Consider the following 25,474-nt stretch of genomic DNA (forward strand, 5'->3'; position numbering starts at 1 on the left):
CTAATAACATCTCAAATCTCCTTGATCTTAAAACAAAGAAGGGTTGTTCTCATCTTCATCCTCATCATCATCATGTCCATGTTTAAGTTTGTTCCCTTTGCAGTTTTGTTTTTTTAAACATGGTCAGTAACGGCTCTGCAGCAGCATCTAGTGGTCAGAGTGAGTACTGCATGAACTCTGCCCCCAAATAACTGCATCAAAGATGACCAACATTTGACTCCTACACCGTAAAAACACACGTGCTCTTCACTTTCTATTCATGTCTGGCCGCCAACAGGGGGCACTGCAGCTGTGGAAGGGGTGTTCTGCTGAGTGTGAGGTAGTATTGACTGGTTTTTTACATAGTTACTGTCACAAGAAAACCTTCTATCTTTGGGATGGTAATGAACGGAGCCCTACTGGTGTCATCCCAGAAAAATAAAAATACTGTGTGGCCACAACTTACTATGCATGGGAACGAGATCCACGACTTAGTAAGGCATGGGAACGAGTTCATGCCTTACTAAGTCGTGGCCACACATTAGGACTCATTCCCATGCCTTACTAAGTCATGGCCACAACTTATTTGTGTTATCATGCCTTACCAAGTTCTGCCACGCATTAGGATCTCCTTCCCACACCTTACCAAGTCATGGCCACACATTAGCATCTCAATCGCACATCTTATTCAGTCATGACCACAACTTAATTATGTTGTTCTCATGCTTTACTATATCGTGGCCATGCATTAGGATCTTGTTCCCATGGCTTACTAAGTCATAGCCATGCATTAGTATCTCAATCGAATGCCTTACTAAATTGTGGCCACATATTATTTGTATCCATTCAGGAGGTCACCAGCAGAGCTCTGTAGTATTTAGTAAGGCTATAGAAGAAGGAAAATCTGCTCTTATCAGAATGTATATGTTACCGTAACGGGGCCCAAATCCCACCATCACCGTCTTTTATTTACGACTCGTATTACTTAATTTTTTACATTTCCATTTTCCGACCTCCCTTTATACCTTAGAGTTAAGCAGGCTGTCGTTACTGTGCCCTTAAAGCTGATATATGTAAATTAGCTCTGTTCTGATTGGCTGTGCCTCATTCAAAGAGCACTCCGGGCTGAATCACTTCTTATAGGCTACGTTCACATTACCAGACTGAAATCCGATTTTTTGCTCTAATGTGAATCAGATCTGGTGTTTTCAGGGCTGTGTGAACGCAGATCTGATCTTTTCAAATCCGACCTGAGCCACTTTCATATGTGGTCCTAGATCGGATACATAGCTGAATGAACCTGAATGTGACGCTCAGATTGGAATTCGTGTGCTTTTTTTTCCACCGCGCGTGACCATCACTCAGCGTTACCATGGCAACAGCGCCAGACAGAAGTTAAAGCCTGTAAACGGTGGAAAAGCAGCTCATCTCGCCTTTTCCTCCTTCGTCTGGCTCTAATAATGAAGCTGAGAGCTGATCAGAGTTAATGATCTTCTCAGCGAAGCTCGTTCTGCTCGTTAGTTTGTGCTGATGATGCAGTGATTCAGTCACGTGACGTTACTGAGTAGGAGGAGCTCATGAGGGTCATTTCAGGAGCTGGTTCGTCACATTAATAACCGATTTGAGTCACTGACCTAAACGAGTGTGAACCATCGAGTCAGAGAGATCGGATTTGAGCAACGAGGCTTGTAATGTGAACGTAGCTACAACGTGGCTAAACCGCTGCAGGCTGAATAGGTGGATGTATGGATAAATTGTAGGGATGTATAGATTTCCACTCCTTCTGCTGGTCCGGCTGTAGCTGAACAGAAAACAGAAAGCAGGTCAGAAAGGGAGGATGAGTTTTCTTATGACAGCCACAATGTATTTTCTTGTTCTGCTGTTGTGTGAATCCAAGAAAGAGGATTTCAGCGTGGTGATTGTTCTTGTACCGCACCGACTGTTTGGCTTGACTCTCCCTGACTCTTTCCTTGCTCCCTACTGAGTGAGCGAGGGTGCAGTTTGGAGCGCAGCCGGCTCTACATCTTCTCGTAAGTGAGCTGGTGTCCACAGGTTTTGCACACTTTCCTGTACTGATCCTCCTCTTCGTCCACCAGCTCCTCGGGACCGTAATCGTGCTGGTGGGCGCTGGTGTCCTTCCTGTACATACTGCTGCGGACCGCTCGCCTCAACTCTGATCCAGACAGACACAAATATTACATAAATAATACATAAAATATTTAAATTATAAACCACAAAAAATACATTAAGGTTAACAATCAAGGGCTGTAACTCTGCAAGGGGTAAAATGTGTGAATGTCACAGCTGAAACCACCATAAATTGACCACCATTTAAAAAAACTAAATGGTTTTCAGTTCAATGATCCACAGCACATACTGAATAATCCACGGCAGATACTGACAAACGACCCGTTACTGAACAACTCATAGCAGGTATAGAACCGTTTATAATTGTTGCTGAATAACTGCTGGCAGACCCTGAATAATTCATAGTAGCCTCTCAATAATTCATAGTAGCCACCCAATAATTCATAGTACACACTGAAAAACTCTTGATAGACACTGAATTAATCATGGTAGACACCGAATATCTCATGGTAGATACTGAATAATTCATAGTAGCCACTCAATAATTCATAGTACACACTGAAAAACTCATGGTACACACTGAAAAACTCATGATAGACACTGAATTAATCATGGTAGACACTGAAAAACTCATGATAGACACTGAATTAATCATGGTAGACACTGAAAAACTCATGATAGACACTGAATAACTCATGGTAGATACTGAATAACTCATGGTAGATACTGAATAATTCATAGTAGCCACTGAAAAACTCATGATAGACACTGAATAACTCATGGTAGATACTGAATAATTCATGGTAGATACTGAATAACTCATGGTAGCCACTCAATAATTCATAGTAGCCACTGAAAAACTCATGATAGACACTGAATAACTCATGGTAGATACTGAATAACTCATGGTAACCACTGAATAATTCATAGTAGCCACTGAATAATTCATAGTAGCCACTCAATAATTCATAGTAGCCACCCAATAATTCATAGTACACACTGAAAAACTCTTGATAGACACTGAATTAATCATGGTAGACACCGAATATCTCATGGTAGATACTGAATAATTCATAGTAGCCACTCAATAATTCATAGTAGCCACTGAAAAACTCATGATAGACACTGAATAACTCATGGTAGATACTGAATAATTCATAGTAGCCACTCAATAATTCATAGTAGCCACCCAATAATTCATAGTAGCCACTGAAAAACTCATGATAGACACTGAATAACTCATGGTAGATACTGAATATCTCATGGTAGATACTGAATAACTCATGGTAGCCACTGAATAATTCATGGTAGCCACTCAATTCATAGTAGCCACTCAATAATTCATAGTAGCCACCCAATAATTCATAGTAGACACTGAATAACTCATGGCAGACACTGAATAACTCATGGTAGATACTGAATAATTCATGGTAGCCACTGAATAAAATTCATAGTAGCCACCCAATAATTCATAGTAGCCACTGAAAAACTCATGATAGACACTGAATAACTCATGGTAGATACTGAATAATTCATAGTAGCCACTGAAAAACTCATGATAGACACTGAATAACTCATGGTAGATACTGAATAATTCATGGTAGCCACTGAATAATTCATAGTAGCCACTCAATAATTCATAGTAGCCACCCAATAATTCATAGTAGCCACTGAAAAACTCATGATAGACACTGAATAACTCATGGTAGATACTGAATAATTCATGGTAGCCACTCAATAATTCATAGTAGCCACCCAATAATTCATAGTAGCCACCCAATAATTCATGATAGACACTGAATAACTCATGATAGACACTGAATAATTCATAGTAGCCACTGAAAAACTCATGATAGACACTGAATAACTCATGGTAGATACTGAATAATTCATGGTAGCCACTGAATAATTCATAGTAGCCACTCAATAATTCATAGTAGCCACCCAATAATTCATAGTAGCCACTGAAAAACTCATGATAGACACTGAATAACTCATGGTAGATACTGAATAATTCATGGTAGCCACTCAATAATTCATAGTAGCCACCCAATAATTCATAGTAGCCACCCAATAATTCATGATAGACACTGAATAACTCATGATAGACACTGAATAACTCATGGTAGATACTGAATAATTCATGGTAGCCACTCAATAATTCATAGTAGAAACCCAATAATTCATAGTAGCCACTGAAAAACTCATGATAGACACTGAATAACTCATGGTAGATACTGAATATCTCATGGTAGATACTGAATAATTCATAGTAGCCACTGAAAAACTCATGATAGACACTGAATAATTCATAGTACACACTGAATAATTCACAGTAGGTGATTAGACTCTTAAATATTAATAGAATAAATAATAGATACTGAACAGTTTACAATAATACTTATAATAGTTTATGAATACTTAATAGTAGATACTAAATAATATGCAGTCTTAAAATGGTGATTTCTTGTGTACCAGAGTGAAAAAGACTGCTTTCCTGTGAAAAACAGAGAGAGTTTGTTTTTGTGTATATGTTTTGTGTTTGTGCACCTTTGACTTTCTTGTTGAAGCGTTTCTGTTTCTGGACCTCTCGGTTCTCCTCTCGGCTCTCGCGGGCCTCCTCCAGCGCCTCCTCACTGCCCCAAACCTCCAGAGAGCGCTTCACCACCTTAACCGTCACACAGAACATAAACCAACTGCTGTGTTAACTCGTGGCAGACGCCGAATAACTCGTAGTAGACGCTGAATAACTCGTAGTAGACGCTGAATAACTCGTAGTAGACGCTGAATAACTCGTAGTAGACGCTGAATAACTCGTAGTAGACGCTGAATAACTCGTAATAGATGCTGAATAACTCATAGTAGATGCTGAATAACTCATAGCAGGTACTGAATAATTCGTAGTAGACACTGAATCAGTAAGTCTGAATGTTTTCTGTACTTTAGCTCATGTTTACAGATGGCAGCTTGGCAGCTTTCACATGGATTGGGGCCATTTAGGCCCGCAGTTAGCACCACGCTAATTGGTGTAGCTCCAGTGCTAAAACTTCACACCCCAGACTTGTACTTGCCGGACTGATCACACCTGTAAAAAGCAATTCTTTAAGAGTTCTTTAGTAAAGTCAGTGGTTATATCCAGAACCATGACAACCCAAGACCAACTGACTGCACAGTTGGAAAAGTGGTTACAAGAGCAGGTGATGTTTACCTGTGTTTTCAGGTAGAGCTTCATGTCCCCCCAACGGGGATTGTGGGGGTTCTTCTTCAGAACAAAGCGCAGCGGCGGCTCCCGCAGGTCCAGATCGCAGTCCTTCAACAAGAAAAGCTGCTTCGCCTCCGTCCGAGAAATCAGCCGGTGCTTCACTTCGTTATCTCTACAAACACAAACAAACGGACATGAACACAAACAAAACACAAACACACCAAACATGAACAAACACACAAACACAAACAGTGATAAACCTAAACAAACAGTGATAAACCTAAACAAACAGTGATAAATCTGAAATATAAAGTTTTCTTTGGGGTCTATTTTGTCTCTCAGTGCTCTGCATGTTTGCCTCCACCATGAATGGGTATTAAAACATTCATAACACCAGGCAGCGCTTTCATAACCAGGGACTGTGACTTTCTGTGGAGGAAGTGGTTCACTGCAGCTAAACGAAATGGAACACACACGAGAACAACAACCCCCCCCAACACACACACACACACGCGCACACACACACACACACACACACACACACCTGCAAAGTAGTGCAGCTGCAAAGACGAGTGAAAGAGCAAGAGAGGGAGAGATACAGAAAGAGTACTACTAAACTATTTACTAAAATGAGAGAGAGAGAGTGAGAGACAGATAGAGAGAGAAGTAAAGAGAGACAGAGAGAGGCAGAGATGGAGTGTGAGAGTGAGAGAGGGAGAGAATGAAGGGGAAAGAAAACAGAGAAAAGCAGCTTCAGAAAGACAAGAACAGACCCAGAACACAAACCTGCACTGGTCACAGACTGACAGGTCGAAGCTGTTGCTGAGATACGAGTCCATAAAGGGTCTGGAACATTCCTCACACATCAGATAGTCCGGCTCCATAACCGGGGCTGAGGACACACACACCTTCACCAATACACCATAACCACCGTTTATTCATCAATTAATCCATTCATTATTAGAGCAGCAGCTCCGCCAGCAGCACCCCCCCCTTCCCCGCAACCCCCCCCCCCCAGGCTTTACAGAGAACGGTCCGAAAAAGAGGAAATATCCAGTGAGCGGTCAGTTGTGTGAATGAAAATGCCTTGTTGATGTGAGAGGTCAGAGGAGAATGGGCAGACTGGTTCCAGATGATAGAAAAGAAACAGGAACTCAAATAACCAACCAGAATCTCTGAGGAACGGTTACACCTTGTTGAAAGTCTGACACAAAGAACTAAGGCAGTTCTGAAGGCAAAAGGAGGTCCAAGCTTTTACTGTACCTAATAAAGTGGCCAGTAAGTGTAAAGGGTTTACTTTTTTCCCTGTTATCAGAGATTGTTTGTGTGTATAGATTACATCTCCATCTCCATGTGTGGAGGGTTTCAGCATGAAGTTTTAATGTTGTGGCTGATGAATAGCAGAAATTCTGGGTTTTCTCAAACGCTAGGGGGCGCTCCCGAGCGAGTCCAGAATGAATGGGTTGCTATGGAGCATCTGAGCAAAACCACAGTTTATAAATGCTTAAACATTTTTTTGATCATTTCCTGAACAGCATAAACTTTTTAACACCGCTGTTATAGTTTAAGAGCTTTTAAACTCGAGCTATAGGGGTTTAAAACAGCGCCTCATGTATGTTGATGACGTCAGTGAGCGTGAACAGCCAATGAGCTGCAATCAGCGCTCACTAGCAGTAAAGCCTGCCCCCTGCTGCCCAAAACCCATTTGCTGTAGAAAAGTATTAACATACAGGTGAGTTTTCTTTGCGTTTTTAGTTAAATCCATCCTTCCACTGACTAAAATAAAAGAAACGTTCTGGGTGAGTGATTAGAAACTATTTTAACTTGGTTTTCAGTCGTTGAGCTCCATTCACTCCCATTCATTGAGGACTCGCTCTGGGGTGCCCCCTGCTGTTCAGCAGGCCTGTTTTTGATATAACGGGCGAAATAGGAAGAGGCCATAAACCTCATAAACCGGCTCTGATTCATCCAGTTCATCACTGGCTGTTGACGCCCCCAACTCTGGAAACTGGGCTCACTGAGTAAACACGACACTGTGGTGCTGCTCATGTGCGCCCATCTCATAAATACTTCCAACACGACTTGAAGGCAGCAAAATAAGAGAATACCCCAATTAGCTCCACTGGTTGTTAGCTTTTTTAGCTACATGCTAGCTAAATGTGCACATGCCAACCAATGTCGCTTAGAAGTAAAGGAAGCTATTAATTTAGAAACATCGGCAAGGTGTTAACTGCTAAATCATCACACACTCACCTTGAAGCTCGTGGAGTCGTTCAGAATCTCTAACAGACCTGATTATGTGGTTTTAGACACCCTGTTATCCACAGACATGGATAAATCCGGCTTCAGGTGTCCGCTGATGTTTTTAGCTTTACGCCGATGTACTTTAGTCCATGTTTATAGTATAGTGATGGTATAGTGTCACTTATTATTAGTCCCACAAACGGGGAAATTCCACCTCTGCATTTAACCCATCCGTGAAGTGAAACACCACATACACACTAGTGAACACACACACACTAAGGGGCAGTGAGCACACACTTGCCCGGAGCGGTGGGCAGCCCTATCCACGGCGCACGGGGAGCAGTTGGGGGTTAGGTGTCTTGCTCAAGGACACCTCATTCATGGACTGTCGGCCCTGGGGATCAAACCAACAACCTTCCAGTCACAGGGCCAGTTCCCTAACCTCCAGCTCATGACTGCCCCCTAAGATAACAGTGTATCTAAAACCACGTAATCCGGTCTATTAGACTCTGAATGACTCCATGCGGTTTGAGACGAGTGTGAAATAATTCGGCGGTTAGCACCATGCTAACTGCTACATTAGCCTCGTAGCTCCAGCGCTAAAACTTTCAGAATCAAATTCCAGACACCAAACGCGTCTCAGCTGACTGAGATAATCACAGAACGAGCCACTCGCTGTAGGTCGGCCAATAAAGACGAGTGTCTAGTTACCTGGCTTATGCACCACCTTCAGGGTCCTCCGCTCACTGTCCTCCTCCTCTTCCTCGATGAAGAATCCAGCCCCAGAGTCGATGGTTTTCATCACTTTGGCTGTGGTTGCACCTGTGGAACACACACGGGCCTCACTGCACCGTTCTAATGATCTGATCTACACCGTCCTGCAGTACAGAAACCCTGTACTCCAGTTAAAGTAGAGACCCCCAAGGTAAAATATCACTCCAGTAAAAGTAGAAGTTCCTCCCTTTAGACCTCCACTTGAGTAAAAGTACTAAAGTATTTACCTTCAAATGTACTTAAGTATAAAGTAAAAGTAGTAAAAGAGTAATTCTGGCTCTGATCTGGTCCTGTTATCATTTTTATAACCAGACTGGCTTCATGAACTCATTTCAGGTGAAAGTCCTCCAGCGTCTCTCTTGGTAAACCAGTCTTTTAATAGAACGTCATTAATTAGTGACGCTGACGTCTATTAAAATTATCATAAGCACAAAACACTGAAGGTAAACAGTTTCCATCAGGGAGAACCGAGTGGCTCTGAAATCACTTTTTACACACAAGCTAAGTTTCAGTTTAAGATAAGATAACTATCTAAGATAACTTAGTTCCAGTTAGCAAAATTTGTCTGGCCCACTGGTGGGCCACATCCTTGGTTTGTTCTGGCCCAATCCATGTCTGAGTCCTTGGCCCAGATCTGGCCCACACACCGTAAAGTGAGTAGAACTAAAGGATATGGCCCAATCTGGCCCACACACCGTAAAGTGAGTAGAACTAAAGGATATGGCCCAATCTGGCCCACACACCGTAAAGTGAGTAGAACTAAAGGATATGGCCCAATCTGGCCCACACACCGTAAAGTGAGTAGAACTAAAGGATATGGCCCAATCTGGCCCACACACCGTAAAGTGAGTAGAACTAAAGGATATGGCCCAATCTGGCCCACACACCGTAAAGTGAGTAGAACTAAAGGATATGGCCCAATCTGGCCCACACACCGTAAAGTGAGTAGAACTAAAGGATATGGCCCAATCTGGCCCACACACCGTAAAGTGAGTAGAACTAAAGGATATGGCCCAATCTGGCCCACACACCGTAAAGTGAGTAGAACTAAAGGATATGGCCCAATCTGGCCCACACACTGTAAAGTGAGTAGAACTAAAGGATATGGCCCAATCTGGCCCAACTACATTGCTGGTTCACAACATTCACGCCAGAATTGCAACACCATATGAAGCTGTCCAGGTTCTGGCCCTATTCTGGCCGGCATGCCAAGCATTTACCCAGCAGTCAACCAACACTCACACAGGAAAGCCACAACCGGCCCAAAACTGTCTGTTACCTGGGTAATGTAAAAGATTATGTAACAGAGTCACGCTCAAATGGCTCAAATGGCTCAAATGACTCTACTGTGACTCTACTGTGACTCTACTGTGACTCTCTTTTAATCCGCACAGGCTTCTTCATTTCTCCGGCGGTGCCGGTTTGGGGAGGCGGCCGATACTCACCGTCTCCAGCAGACGGCGCTGCGCGGGCGAGGCGCGCTTGTCTCAGCAGCAGCGCCCTCTGTCGGTTCCGCTCGATCCTCGCTAACACAGCCGGAGGTAACGGCTCGGTTCGGGGCTTTATCAGCGGATCCGGCGGGTCAGAACATGAACCGACCGCTCCGTTAGACTCGAGGGGATCCATAAGCCCAAAATATCCCCTAAAGCCCCCTGAAAACCGGGAGAAAAGGACTTTAAACAGCCGCTCTGACAGAAAACAGGCACATCTGACTGATATCAGACACTTTAACAACGAACGGACCGAAGATCCGGGACCAACAGCGAAGCTGAGGAGCGCAGTTAGATGTGGAGCTCTTACTGAAGAAACACTGTCCGAAATGATCCGCTTAGATTTGCTTTTAATGATAAAGAAAGATAAGTACTCGGTTCGCACCCGTAGCCTGCTTTGTTTACGTCGCTCTTTTTCTGGACGTGAAGCGCTTCGTGTCGCCCGAAGTTCCACAGCGCCATCTGCCGGCTGCCCTAACAAGCTGTCCTTCCCATCGGGCGGCTCTACTGAGCATGCGCGTGTGGTCAGACCGGCGAAGAAACTCGGTGTTTTAAATGTTTCCTCTGCTGAATAAACGCCACTGATTTTTGAATAGTTGTTTGTAAAACAGGGTTATTGGTTTTTAATGTTATTTCAGTGGCACTACAGACCAGATCGCGTCTCGCCCTGGTCCAAGCCGTGGTCATACGGTTTGAAACGGGGGTTTTGTTGCTTCAGCAGTGCTGGTCTCTGCTGCTGTTTCTTGCAGGGTTGCCCCTGATAAGGAGACCTAGACTATAAAAACCCTACCTGTATGTTTTAATAGTGGCCATCTTTCGGTTTTATGAGCAGAGCTGCCTGTAAACACGCAGACTCGCGGACGGCACGCTGCGCTTTTACAAGTGGTCACCAGGTGGCGACAGAACCCGCACTGCAAACATTCGCATTCACCCACATTCATTTCGTTTAAATTATTTATATTTATATATACATATATAATAATTATAATATTATTATATAATTATATATATATATATATATATATAATAATTATAATATATTATATAATATATATGATATTGGGTCTTTAGAGTTGAGGTAGCAGTAGAGGTGGGCAATCCTGGTCCTGAAAGTTAAAAACCCTCCCCAGGATTTTGTTCCAACTGCCCGAAACACGTTCGCTGCTGGTTTGAGCAAATTAGAGAAGTCAAGCAGTTGGAACAAAATCCTGGGGAGGGTTTTTAGTTTTTGGACCTGGATCACCTCCCTCCCTTACGACATTTAGCGTAACGTTATAATATATGCGGACTGTTATAACGTAACGTTACCCTCCATCACAACCTACGTGCGTAGTGTCGTCCATGTGTGCGGTTCCATTGGTTCTCATGGCCGGTTAGCTCAGTTGGTTAGAGCGTGGTGCTAATAACGCCAAGGTCGCGGGTTCGATCCCCGTACGGGCCAACTCTGCTTTTGACCCATTTACCTCCCCAAAAACCTTCACACGACTCATTAAACCACCTCTTTCTATCTACACCCACTGTCCATTTTATCAGCTCCACAGACTGCAGTCCATCTGTTTCTCCGTATACTGTGTTACCCTGTTCTTCAGTGGTCAGGACCCCCACAGACCCTCACAGAGCAGGTTTTCCTTGGGTGGTGGGTCATTCTCCGCTCTGCTGTGACATTGACGTGGTGCTATGTGCCAGTGGATCAGACACAGCCCAATGCTGGGGGCTTTACACCCCTCTAGCCCATGCTTGGGGTCAGGCCTGGTGACCTTGTGAGCCCCATGGTGGCTCATGTGAGCTAAAGCTGCCTCAGAGCGGCCCATTCTATCGGTCAGTGCTCTTCTATGGAGATTATACCAGCTGTGTCAGAGATGAGCGAGTAGCCGAATTCACTAAGAAACTCCAGACTGTCCAGATACTTTTGGTTATGTGGCGTTATGTTGGTCCATAGATGATACATAAGCGCACATACAGGAATAACCTTCACGTTAAACATACTATATTAATACTTGGATATGTGTAATGTGTCCTCCTCCTTTTAATAACTGCATTTTTCCCAATAAATGTGAAATATAGTTCGTATTTCTACGCTTATGAACCACTAAACAATCACAGAATAAGAGTTCCTGGCTCAAGTTCCCAGGCAAGCATTTATACAGTGCTACGGTTATTTTACATGAGACGTAACATAGTATTTATGATTATTTCTATGTTGAATATTTGTGGTTATATAAGCATGTAAGGAAGCAAGTCCGATATATAATGTGAGTATGTGACATACACACCACTGCCAAACATATTCGTGGCCAAATGCCAGATGGTGGAAGGCCTGTAAAGAAGATAACTGGTCAGGCCATCAGGCCTATTTACACCAATCAGTAAACATACTCAAACTGTAAGAAAGAAACAACTGATGAGCCATTAAAATGATCAAAATGTATATTTTAAAACATATCAAGGCATTTATACAGTCAAAATAACACCAGAAGGAAAATAACTGTCCTCATCACCCGGCTCAAAAAGTCAAGTCACATCATTTCAAATGGATTTGAGCGCAAAGCTTTGATAACCATCACCATCAAAGGTCTGTCTGGGGAGAAACGTGTCAGCTTACACAGAAACATCTACATTATACTCAGTGACTATGGGATCTGTGGTAAAGCAGTCAGTAGTTTTGTCTCTAGTAAACATTGGATCCATTGTAGAAGGGCTTTGTTGATACGAGAGTGGAGAAATTCAGTGATTAAAACATGATCCCATCCAAAAATACGGATGCGCTCTACCTTATACTGGTCTCAATTACACGCCACTGAACCTTTGATATTTTTCTAGACAGCCAATCGGATTGCGTGACACGTATGACATCACTAGCAACCCTTCAAGTGTCGAATTCATGCCAAAACTGAAGCGACACGTTGGCCCACACATTTGTCCCAATGTAGAAATTGACCTTAAGCATGTCGTCGCAGAACCAAACCTCGTATCTCCGAAATAACTTTACAGGAGAAGGAAAAAAACGTTCTTGACTTGTAATTAAAGTCAATGCAACTAGACGTTTTTCAAAGTCATTTTAGGCCATTTCTGTTCGTCCATTCATCATAAAATTTCAACACAAGGCAAAGAATCACTAGACTTTTCAAACTGTGCAAAAAAAATAAAAAATAGTGAAAAACACTAAAATGGAGATACGAGCTTTTGGTGCGACAGTTGATGATACAGAGCTTCCCACTCCAAATCCAACAGAGCCATTAAACTTTTGGCAGTGGATAAACATCACAGTTCTTAAGCCAATCTAGCATCTTTAACAAAACAGCAACTTTAAAATCAACCAAAAGGAGGAATCTTCGAAAAACTAAGAACAGCTTTCATAAACACACATATAATTCAGGAAAGGCTACACGTCAGACACAGTGCAAGCTCTCAGTGCGTCGGAAAGGCTCCCATCACCGGGAATATAATAACACGGCCTCATCTTTTCACCTCCTGCTGCACTCGTACTCTTCTTAGACGGACAAAAACAAAGCTGGAGTCGCTGGTTGGCAAACTGACTGGTTCAGCCTTAAGGGCCAATTCAACCACCCAATATGTCGGACAGGGAGCGACATCCTTCTGGTTTAGATCACGTTAACTTTGGCTTCATTCCCAGACCAAACATTCCTGCGCTTGACTATCGATCATACACCACAAAACATGATATCTTGTCAAGTAAAATGAGCTTAAAACCCGACTGATCTATCCAACGCTTCTATTTCTGCAAAGGTTGTAGGAATATTACAGAACTTTTTGTAGTTCTAGACATTTTCTTACTTGTTTTTAGTCATATTATTGAGCAAATTATCTCCCTCCTGTAAATATCAGCATAAAACTTTCCTTGTTTCAAGCAAACCTCTTACAACAAGTAAAATGATCTACCGGCCAATACAATGGGAACATTTTACTTGTTAAAATTACTTAAAACAAGTCAAAATTTATGGAAAAAAAAATTAAAATAAGCTTGCAACAATATGAACATCAGAAATCGTACATATACCAGTTTCATTTAAGATCATTTCACTAGAAAGGTACCAATTTTTTTGCCGTGTAACTTCTAGTGGAATTCAACCTCTGACTACAGGAAAAAAAACAAAGAAAACGCTCCATAAACTGGGAATTCCAATCAGCAGCAAGAGGTGGCACGTTTCATGAACAGAGTTCAATTTATGTTCCATATCCCTTTTTTTTCCCCCAAAGCGGCAAAAATTACTGTTGTTTTTTTATTTCTGTGAAAAGTGACAGGATCTGTGCTTTAACTTAAAAACTTAAAATTAGCATCCACATGACTGAAAAGCACTGTTGATGAAGAAAACAGTCATTAATGTGTTCAATTTAGTAGGTTACTTTACCAGAAGTGTCAATTTGGTAACGAGTCATTCGTTACAATTACTACTACAAGAAATATAGCATTTTTTGTTTAGAGAGAAAAAAAAAACAAAACTCAAAGGTTTTAAAGCAATGTATATAAGAAATCTAGATATATATATAAAAATATAGAAAACAAACTTTGGATTATTTCATTGAAAAGCTTTAAAAGTATTTCATAAATATTTATATTTCTTGCTAGAAAATAATGAATTTAATAAACACAGGCTTTTAAATGCCATTTTTACATCTACCTAAAAAAATTGGTAGCAAAAATGCTGTACCTCTCAGAAAAAACAGCTCATAGTCTCGGATTTAACAGCCTGAGGTGGAAAAATAACATATTTAGAAGATTAACTGCACACATTTATTAATACTTTATCAAAAACACCCAAGAAAAAAAAAGTAAATTTTTAATTGGTAGAGGCCTAAAATGAACTCTATTCACGGAAAGTGCCAGATGTCATTTCCACCTGTAATAAAGTAACAGTACTTGTAGAGGAGACTGCAGCACAGTTAGCTTTAGATCAGACAACAGACACACTGATTGGTTACATCTGTAACACAGACCATAAAGTTCAGTTTTGAGAAGGTAAACGCATCACAAATATTAAGGTTATCACTCGTCACTGTGCTTAGCTGGCTGGCTTGTTGCTAATAGTTCTTACTTGAATGGATACGTCTTTTCATATTGTATAGTTAAAGCGCAAAAGATGAAAGCAGTGTGATTTAAATGCATTAAACCCAGTTTAAACCATAGGCGGTAACACAGCTATACGTTCCTACATTTATCACCTTTTACACTGGCAACATGTGGCACACGACACTGAGGCGGTAACCAGCATGAATAAGCTTTGAGTCTATTTTTTCTGCAGGCTGTGCACTGCGTGCTAGCAGTTTCTCGGCTGAAACAGTTAAAAAAAAAAAAAAGGAAGTATTAATGCTATAATGTACAATCCAGGCTAATAAATAGACAAATCTAGACAAATCACCACGTGCCTCTCTGAATATGGTGAACCTATATGCATCTCCTCTTCCTCCTCCTCAGAGATACATAATTACTGAAGAAATAATATAATTATCATACAGCTACAGTTAGCACGGTGAAAAAGCAAGTCACAGCATCAAGTCTGATTTTCAGTGGCGACCTCTTTAAAATAGTTAAAGTCAACGTGAACCGAAAATCTTCCCTCGGGTGGGAAATAAACGTGGGTGGGACGTGATTTAATTCTTCAGGATTTGACTGGATCGTGTAAAGTACGTGTTCTGGAACAAGTGTCGGGCACTACTGGTCAGCGGAACCGGTCTGTTTTACAGAAAAGCCAAACGAAAACAACAATAAATACATCATTAAAAAGTACTACAATATTCAAACACAATAGCCAAAGATTAACTACAACTAAATTTTGATGCATATTTACTGTAGTTTCTGAAACAGGAATCATTAATTGTTGAAAGCTTAAATTTAAATTTTTTTTTTTTTTACTTTAAGTAAACAAGGCAAAACAGTAGTTAACATTATCATCTATTAGCATCAGTGCTGCCCTCACTTCTCTTGCACGTTCTCTGCAAAAACAAGAGAAAAGGCTTCACGAAAAAAGAAGTCAGGTTAAATAAACCCCTGTATGAGTGTAATTACCTGACGTTTGATCAAGAGGGGTGTGTGTGTGTGTGTGTGTGTGTGTGTGTGTGTGTGTTTGTGTATCAGCACAAATGCTGCCAGATATCAGCCCCACTAATATCACTAATCACTCCTTTTAACATGAAAACAAGTTTCCAGCATAACTGAGCTGAAATAACATAAAATGAAAGAGACTAAAGTGAGGCGAATAAGACGAGGTTGTCTGCTGACAGACGTGTTCGTGCATTCGAAGCGGAGGTGATGCCGGATGTTCTCGCTGATGATCGGTCAGGGAGGTGGGAGAAGGAAGGAAAACATGCTAAAATATTCCTGGACAGTTTAAACGTTCCCTGCATGCTGGACCACAGCGGCGCAGCCAAATGTTAGACGGTGGCAAAAGTCACTACACTGCAAAAAAAGGCCACCTTGTCAAGTGAAATGATCTGAAATCTGGTCGATATGTCCAACATTCCCTACTTTGAGATGGCTGTGCACACATTATAAGATTATCTAGCTTATTTCTGGACACCTTTCACTTGATTTAAGGAATTTTATTATTATGTACAATTATCTTACTACAGTGGCAGATAGTTTTGCTGGTTTCAAGCACATTTCTTGAAAATGATCTGCCAATATAGTGAGATACACCGATTAGGCTGATCATCCTTGTTTCTATATTTATTGTCCATCTTATCAGCTCCACTTACTGTATAGCTGCACTCTGTAGTTCTACAGTTACAGACTGTAGTCCATCTGTTTCTCTGATACTCTGTTCTTCAGTGGTCAGGACCCCCATGGACCCTCACAGAGCAGGTACTGTTTAGGTGGTGGCTCATTCCCAGCACTGCAGTAACGCTGACATGGAGGTGGTGTGTTAGTGCGTGTTTAAAAACTCCAGCCGCACTGCTGTGTCTGATCCACTTGTACCAGCACAACACACCACCATGTCAGTGTTACTGCAGTGCTGGGAATGATCCACCAACCACAACAATCTCAGCAGGAGAAATATTAGATGTACTGACTATATTTAAGATCATTTTACTTGACAAGATCATTTTTGCAGTGTACACTATAATCAACAATTGGGGGAAAAACTAAATTCTACTTTTTTTTTTATGATATGACACAGTGGACCTGTGTAACTTGACTTTTGACACAGCACTGTCAGAGCCCAAAGCTGAGCTCAGCATGTGCTGAAAGTTAGCTCACTAATCCCCAAGATCAGTTTAGTAAAGCACCCCACTCGTGTCTTCCTTCAATGTCTTCACACTTCAGCTGCGATGAGTTGTGGTCTCAGGAGGACGGTCCGCATTTCACTGCTACTTATCTTCTTTTCGTCCCGCCAAAGCCTGAAGGAGAAAAACCATCAAAAGACCAGAGTTTGTTTAACATATTACAACCAGACCGACAAGCATCTCAATGTACCGTTCTGAAATGTTTATTCGTGTGTTGTTGTTGTTGTTTACCTGAGGCGGTTCGTGTTCCGGAGCTCGTTTTGGGGGCAGAAGGAGCGGTGAAGTTGGAGTGTCCGGTGGGGCCGCTATAGGGCTGACGTCTACAACAGAAATAAAAAAGGATAAAAAAAGAATTCAAGGACGGATTAAGCTGATCCAGACTCGAAGACGGCTGCTGCTACTATTACAGTGTGTCAGAAACCATGTCATGAAATCTACCTGGGCGTTTTCTCACTAGAGGTTTTCCCAGATCCAGGACCACTAAGGCCCAACCACTGAGCCCTTAGCCCTGTTTTGCGTATTCACGTCTAGGGGTAGGGCGTCCCAGTTGTTGTTGAGATAGAGGAGGAGGGCGAGGTGTTGGGGCTACTTGGCCTCCAAACAGAGGTTTTTCAGAGTGATATGAGGGGAAAAAAAGAAAAAAAAAAAAAAAAAAAAACGGCAAGAAACACACAAATGTGAATTTTCTGTGTTAAAAAATTACGATACCCACCGTTTTATCTTGGTTTAATGTTGTTTTAATGTATTTGGGTCATTTTTCTTCATAACAAGCATAAACAATTGCTAATAGCATGCGAATGTCTTCGTAGCTAGCTACTTAACTTTCCCGTTCCACCTTAAATAGTCCAGCAGTTCTGACCCCTGAAGCGCCAGAATGGAACTGCTGCACCATTTAAGGTGGAACGGGAAAATTTGAACAAGAATCTGGTGAATATCTGACTTCAGCTTCACACCACTGAAGAATAGGAGGGGGGGTGCTAATAAATGTAACTAAAGCCCTTTGGGGGCAGTTGTGGAGGCTGGAGGTCAGGGAACTGGCCCTGTGACCGGAAGGTTACCAGTTCAATCCACAGTGTGGACAGTCCATGACTGAGGTGTCCTTGAGCAAGACACCTAACCACCAAATGCTCCCTGGGCGCCGTGGATAGGGCTGCCCACCGCTCCGGGCAAGTGTGCTTACTGCCCCCTAGTGTGTATGTGGTGTTTCACTTCACGGATGGGTTAAACGCAGAGGTGGAATTTCCCCGTTTGTGGGATTAAAAAAGTACCACTTCAATTTTCCTCTGCTGTCACTGCAGACGGGCCCGGTGGCCTACAGAGCAGTAGCTCTTAATGAAGCCGTGTTCTTTTATTTGAGGGTCTCATTTTGTAGGGCAAGATTTCAACCATCACCCCTTGTTCCAAGAGGTTAGGGGTAAAAAGGAGAAATGGGTTTGGGTCTCACTCTGCGAGTTTGGCATATTTGGTCAAGTGAAAGCTGTTGTCAAGCCCGGAAGCGACCCAAAGGACCGATCTCTGGTCCTTCCGGGGTTCGTTCCCATCTAACTCTGGTGCACGTGTGGAAGCTGTCTGCTCCTGGCAGCACCTGTGGGCTTGTGTGATTGGTTCATTTTGTGACGTGACGTTTCGCATCACTTCCGTTTTCAGGTTTGATGATGGCGATTTTTTGCTGCTTGAGGAAAACAATAAAAAGCAAAGAACCGATGAAGCTCAAGTTTCCCATTTTGAAAAGCTGTGCGCAGAAATGTGAGGTATGGAATCGCTTAATCGAGCCCAGACCGCGCAGTTAGCACAACGATAACTGGTGGGGTCCAAGTTCTTCTATGCTGTTCAGCCACATTAGCCTCAGAGCTCCACTATAAAACTAACCTCAGACACCAAGCATGACTCAGACGAAGGACCACATTTTGGGGTGAAAACTGTGTGCATTTAACGTTCGCCTCTTGATTTAACCCTTGTGTGGTGTCTGAAAATGGGTCCCACGGTTCCAATGTTTACCAAAAGAAAAAAAATGATGCCATTTATTATTTTTTCATCTTCAGATTCTTAGTCTTTGCTCATTTTCTGTGAAGAACATATAAAATAACCCATTTTCAAGGTCTTCACTCTGTTCACCCCCCACACATCTATATTACACATGTGGTGTTAGCTGAACCTGTGGGGAGTGAAAGTGTGGAGATGCTGTGTCCTTCACTCTGTTCTCCTCCTACATGGCCTGCTGTTAGTGTGCATGTGTGTGTGTGTGCGCGCGCGTGCGTGTGTGAGAGAGAGAGAGAGAGGGAGGACAACATGGACAGGCTGCTGACTGGCTACAGCTGCTAAAGGAGAACCCTACGCCGACCACTGGTGGCATTTTAAACATCTGGTATTTTTACATTAATTATTATGGCTGTATTGATTAAAAAAAAAAAAAACAAACAATAATGTGGTGGGTCCACCAGACCACTGAGTAACACACACACACACACACACACACACACACACACACATCAACACCACACAAGGGTTAAGGCTATCAGCGCACCAACACAGCAGCTCCAGTAAAAATGACTACATGATCAGCGTTTTGTACTAACCTCTGATTTCCAAACAGATATCCCAGCAGTCCACCAGTGCCCATGCCAGACCAGAATCCACCTCCTCCTAACCCAGATGGGCGGGTAAATCCTGTCCCCGCGGCGTGGGGTCTGGTGTACGCGTCCGCAAAACCATAACTGGGTCCAGAGGAGGTGTAATCTGGAGAATGAGCTGAAAAAAAGAGAAATAAACGCTGTCAGCATAGAAAAATCACAAACCTGCATGCGATATATGTGATCAACATGCAGTGAAACAGCATCTGTAGGTCGAAGAGGGGGATAAATGTAATTTTGTGACATCACAAAACCGAGAATGCTTGCAAATGAACTTTTTCTTGGCTTGACTAAGTCAACTAATAATGTTCATAAATAAATTTAAAGCACTCAGTAGCTTATTTCTACAGCATTCCGGGTGGTTGCTAGGGAGTTGCTAGGCAGGTTGCTATAGTATCCTAGGTGGTTGTGAGGTTTCACTATGTAGTTGATACCTGGTATTCCAGGTTGTTAACAGGGTGTTGCCAGGCAGTTGCTAAGGTGTTTAACCTGGTTTCTAGGGTATTCCAGGCGGTTACTAGGATGTAATTGGACTGCACCCCTGCGGTACCATACCAGTATAATCAGGCTTAAACCCGGGTGGAGGCGGCCCTGTGTTGCCGTAGTCATTAGTCCAGGCTCCGTTGAACCCCTGAGATCCATCTCCTTGGGAACCCTGGTGGCCATGGGTGGGATTGCACAGGAACAGCTTGTAGATGCCGTAAGCGAGCAGCAGGAAGAGTGCGATAACGATCAAACCTCCAGCACTTTCCCCTGAGGAACCGCCCTGCTGATAATATCCGCTGCCGCCACTGGCGCTGTGGCCTTTATCTTGGAAGAAGCTGGAAGCGAACCCGGCGAACCCGGACGAGCCGGAGGAGCCGCGGGACCCTTGGTTCTGCCGGCCCTCTGCTGTGAGCTCCAGAGTGTACTCCAGACCACACGACCCCTGCAGCACGTACGGGTCGTCAGGACTGTTGAAACCTTCACACGACACCTCCACTCGACCAAACCTGTACCAGTTATCCATGTCAGCTTTACACTCCCACTGTGGAGAGAGAGAGACAGAGAGAGAGAGAGAGACAGACAGAGACAGACAGACAGACAGACAGACAGACACTTGTTAAAACTACAACACAGACAGTCCAGATCTTGGAGGTGATTGGCTGAAAGACATTCTATGAGCGCCAATAACGACAGTCCGACTAAATCTCCAACCCGCTATAAGCCTCTTATGATAATCTTAATAACAGACAGAAATCATGCTTATAATCATGATGCACATTACTACTCACATCACTTTAGGCTGAGTAGGAAGGATGTTTCAGTGACATCACAGAAATAATCAGTAGGGAAAAGTTTGGCTTGAGGGTTTTAAACCTAGTTGGGTTTTTAAAGCACGCGCTGCCTGAAGGAGACGCGCTGCCTGAAGGAGACGCGCTGCCTGAAGGAGACGCGCTGCCTGAAGGAGACGCGCTGCCTGAAGGAGACGCGCTGTCTGAAGGAGACGGGCTGGCTGAAGGAGACGCGCGCTGGCTGAAGGAGACGCGCTGGCTGAACTAGACGGGCTGGCTAAAGGAGACGCGCTGGCTGAAGGAGACGCGCTGTCTGAAGGAGACGCGCTGCCTGAAGGAGACGCGCTGCCTGAACTAGACGCGCTGTCTGAAGGAGACGCGCTGCCTGAAGGAGACGCGCTGCCTGAACTAGACGCGCTGCCTGAACTAGACGCGCTGTCTGAAGGAGACGCGCTGCCTGAAGGAGACGCGCTGCCTGAAGGAGACGCGCTGCCTGAACTAGACGCGCTGTCTGAAGGAGACGCGCTGTCTGAAGGAGACGCGCTGTCTGAAGGCGACGCGCTGTCTGAAGGCGACGCGCTGCCTGAAGGAGACGTGCTGTTTGTGCTGCTGCTGCTGTGTTTTTTTCGCAAGTTGTTGCTAGGTATGGCACTCCAGCTTGTTGCTAATGTGTGCTCAGCGGTTGCTATGGTATTCCAGCTGGTTGCTAGGCAGCTGTTAGGTGGATGTCAGGCAATGCTAGATCAGAGTTACTCCTTCTTGTGAATCAGTTTTTGGCCTTGTGCCTACGCCTGTAGAACGAGTGGCCATATGTGATGGTACAGGAGTAGAGCTGGGCAATACGGCAAAAATGCAGACACTGCAAGGCTTCGAGAAACTTTCAGGATACGAAAAAGAAACAGCAGTGCTACATGTAAAAATACATCTTATCAAAAACCGTCAACACAGTAATTGTTATTGGCTCTCTTTCCAATGAAACACGCAGGTCAGTACCGACGATGACCTCGATATGTTCAGAAAAGCATGTTGTATTATATCACGACAGAATTTATCACAGTAACACCAGCTGTCGCACTGCCCAGCCCGTTACACTACAGGGCTGAAGGACTGAGGGAATCTAAACTTTAGCTTTAAATGTTCTCACAGACCTGCACGTCCACCCCGTCCCATCCTTTGTTCTGACACTGGACCACCTCCGGTGTGAAGGAGCCACAGCCGGCGGATCCGCCGACGCACTGCAGCTGAGGAATGGGGCTGGTGCGGCGTGCGGCGGTGTAGCGCCCCCTGTAGAGCGTCAGCGCCTGAACATCACGCAGCAACACGGCACCTACAGATAGACAGACATGATATAACATACACCTGGAATCTGTGATTATAGTTTACATCAATCAGGCGTAACATCTTGACCACCTCCTCGTTTCTACGCTCATTGTCCACTTTATCAGCTCCACTTACTGTATAGCTGCACTCTGTAGTTCTACAGTTACAGACTGTAGTCCATCTGTTTCTCTGATACTCTGTTACCCTGTTCTTCAGTGGTCAGGACCCCCATGGACCCTCACAGAGCAGGTACTGTTTGAGTGGTGGGTCATTCTCAGCACTGCTTTAACACTGACGAGGTGGTGGTGTGTTAGTGTGTGTTGTGCTGGTCTGAGTGGATCAGACACAGCAGTGCTGCTGGAGTTTTTGATCCACTCAGACCAGCACAACACACACTAACACACCACCACCACATCAGGGTTACTGCAGTGCTGAGAATGATCCACCACTCAAACAGTACCTGCTCTGTGAGGGTCCATGGGGGTCCTGACCACTGAAGAACAGGGTAAAAGGGGCTTAACAAAGTATGCATTATAGAAGTGTTATAGAGCACTACACCAATATTACAGCTTCAAAGGTTCTTCAGGAAAAGCAGTGGTTCTCTTTAGAACCGTTTAATGCTTGAGGGTTTCTGCGCATGGTGAAATTATTGCTGGAGAATGTGCTGTATATGGGTCTGTATAGTACTTTTCGAAAAAGGTTCTACAGAGCACCAAAAAGGTTCTGCTACTGTCACAATGCTGAGTTTATTACAACAGAAGAACCCCATTTGCTATACAGGACCACTTCGCCCTCCACAGAGCCATTACCTGAGGCATGAAATGGTTCTATCTAGAACTCAAGGGTTTGAAATAAACTTCTTGACTAAAGAACCCTTGAAGAACCATGTTTCTAAAAGAGTGTGTTATGTATAGTGTTGTTCCTTTTAAGGGGGGGTTGGAAATGAAAGATGTGCCAACAAATCGCTGATCTAAGTGGAATTTTCCGTTCCACCTTAAATGGCGCAGCAGTTACTAATACAACGCCTGAGCCGCCAGAATGTAACTGCTGCACCACTTAAGGTGGAACGGAAAATTCCACCAAGAAGCCAAACTCAGTCTATCAGTGAAGTTTGAGCCATTTAAAAGCCAAATACAGACTCAAACCCCTCCAATAAGGTTTCAATATGATTATCGATTAGATAAATAGGTAAATATGTACTGTACCATTATTATTCCAGCCGTGGACGAAGGGCAGAAAGAGAAGATTGAGCAGGAACAGCTCGGCCTCCATGTCCGCTTAAGGAGATTTGCTGATTTACAGAGCTGCCTGAAAGACCTGAGACGCTCTAAACGAGTTTAAAAGCTCTTATTTAAGGTGGACCGTGATGTAACCCGATGAAAACAAACTAATACACGTCGCAACTTCCTCTTCCTTGTGCGCGCTTGTTTTTAGGTTTGGAGCTCAGCCGCGCCCCCTGGAGGAGCGGACGCCATTCTCACTGTATGGCTGTGTCTCAAACAGCTCCCTACTCCCTACGTAGTGCACTCCGTGAGTCATTAAATCAGGGTTTCTGCGCTCAAACGGCGCGCTGAACGTCAACTAACGATCCGTGCACACATGGTTCAATCCCAAATCCCCAAATGAGCCCTTTGTTAGACTTACAAAGCACTGTTTGTGTGCAGAAGGCGTCATTTCATGACCTATGTAGTGCACTAGGTAGGGAGGAGGGAGCACTCTGGGTGACTAAGAATGCATCATTTTTTAAAAACATGTCCATATAAACACATAGTGCATAATTTACAGTGTAAAAAAACTAAATAACAAAAGACAACAACTATAATATTAATAATAATAATAATAATAATAATAATAATAATAAAACACGTCTTCTAAGCCGCTTCTCCTTCAGGGCCGCAGGGTGAGCTGGAGCCCATCCCAGCAGGTGGAATGCGAGATACACCCCGGACAGGTGGCCAGTCCATCGCAGGGCACTATAGATACAGGTGTTTAAATATTAGTTTCCTAAACATACAGCCAACATGCCCAGAAGTTAAAAGGGTTAAATGATCAAATGACACACTTTATCAGTTTTCTCCATGAAAATAACTTAACACTTAACACCTCTACAAGCAAGTTTCTGCTCATTTCGGTGCACAATTTTTAATTTGTTTGCAGATTTTGAAAATGCAGCGGTCCATGGTTGCTTGGCTCTGCGTCGTGCCTAACAACACCCCTCCCCGTGATGAAGCCGCTGTAACCCGCAGCCTTTCATGGCTTGTTGCTTTCATATACGGCAGGGTTTCCGCAGGGATTCTGAGCCCTGGTCCTGGAGTTTTTAGTGTTTTCCTGCTCCCAACACACCAGATCCTAATAATCTGCTCATTCACCGCCCTTCGGATCAGGTGTGTTGCGAGTGCCATGAACACTTAGGACAGCACTTAATTCAAATATTAAACTCATGACAAATCTACGTCTTTCAACTTCATCGTAAAAGAAATGAAAAATATCATTAAAAATATTTGGAAAAAATACAAAGAAAGTAAGTAAGTGTAAGTTTCTGGATTAGGGTTTGGGTATACATGATGATTTTGTGTGTATATATATATATATATATATTGCTGTCGGATCAAAACCTTGTATCTCCATTTATGTCATTTTTTCAGTTTTTGACTTAATTTGAAAAAACATATTGTTGTTTATGTTGTCTCTAAATTTCATGATGAATGGACCCAAAGAAACGGCCCAAAATGGCTTGGAGAGACGTCTGGTTCCATTGACTTACATTAAAAGTAAAGTATGTTTTTTCCTTCTCCTGTAAAGTTATATATGTTTAGCTTATGACTATTTCTATTAATGCCCTGGGGTAAAGAGATCAGAATATCTAAGCTCTGAATACCTCATAGCTTTTTAAATAGTGTTTTTACAGATGAACTAAATCAGTAGAGTGGTCCTCATAGACTCTTTTATCCCAACACCCCCCCCAGCAGTGACTTTAGACTCGTGTTTCGGTGCTAGTCTGCATCCTCGTCTCACAGGTTTATTAGGGGCAGTCGTGGGCTGGAGGTTAGAGAACTGGCCCTCTCACCAGAAGGTTGCCGGTTCGATCCCCCGGGCCGGCAGGCCATGACTGAGGTGTCCTTGAGCAAGACACCTAACCCCCAACTGCTCCCCAAGCACCGTGGATAAGGCTGCCCACCGCTCTGGGCAAGTGTGCTCACTGCCCCCTAGTGTGTATGTGGTGTTTCACTT

At 43.4% G+C, this 25,474-nt stretch overlaps 2 protein-coding genes and 1 non-coding gene across 5 annotated transcripts; 1 reads left to right on the plus strand and 2 right to left on the minus strand.

The window, feature by feature from the left end:
* Positions 1–1,453: 1,453 nt before the first annotated feature.
* On the minus strand, positions 1,454–10,590 carry xpa (xeroderma pigmentosum, complementation group A). 3 transcript variants are annotated; one of them, XM_037532708.1, is made up of 7 exons: positions 10,568–10,590; positions 9,733–9,939; positions 8,225–8,335; positions 6,056–6,161; positions 5,276–5,441; positions 4,618–4,735; positions 1,454–2,152 (listed from the first exon to the last, which is right to left on the minus strand). In XM_037532708.1, the coding sequence occupies exons 2-7, from the start codon at positions 9,911–9,913 to the stop codon at positions 1,998–2,000; spliced, it is 837 nt and encodes a 278-aa protein (XP_037388605.1). In that variant the 5' UTR covers positions 9,914–9,939; positions 10,568–10,590; the 3' UTR covers positions 1,454–1,997. The 3 variants fall into 3 exon arrangements, with proteins under 3 accessions (XP_037388605.1, XP_037388604.1, XP_037388603.1); XM_037532707.1 differs by lacking the exon at positions 10,568–10,590 and adding an exon at positions 10,163–10,244; XM_037532706.1 differs by lacking the exon at positions 10,568–10,590 and adding an exon at positions 10,031–10,239.
* A 554-nt stretch (positions 10,591–11,144) lies between these two features.
* Positions 11,145–11,218, plus strand: trnai-aau. The gene has a single exon. It is a non-coding gene; the product is annotated as a tRNA-Ile (tRNA).
* A 5,578-nt stretch (positions 11,219–16,796) lies between these two features.
* Positions 16,797–23,678, minus strand: saraf (store-operated calcium entry-associated regulatory factor). The gene is made up of 6 exons (XM_017720812.2): positions 23,449–23,678; positions 22,072–22,250; positions 20,205–20,676; positions 19,596–19,767; positions 17,251–17,339; positions 16,797–17,133 (listed from the first exon to the last, which is right to left on the minus strand). The coding sequence occupies exons 1-6, from the start codon at positions 23,513–23,515 to the stop codon at positions 17,108–17,110; spliced, it is 1,005 nt and encodes a 334-aa protein (XP_017576301.1). The 5' UTR covers positions 23,516–23,678; the 3' UTR covers positions 16,797–17,107.
* Positions 23,679–25,474: the final 1,796 nt, after the last annotated feature.

Source organism: Pygocentrus nattereri, chromosome 22 (assembly GCF_015220715.1).
Source record: "Pygocentrus nattereri isolate fPygNat1 chromosome 22, fPygNat1.pri, whole genome shotgun sequence".
Taxonomy (NCBI): Eukaryota; Metazoa; Chordata; class Actinopteri; order Characiformes; family Serrasalmidae; genus Pygocentrus; species Pygocentrus nattereri.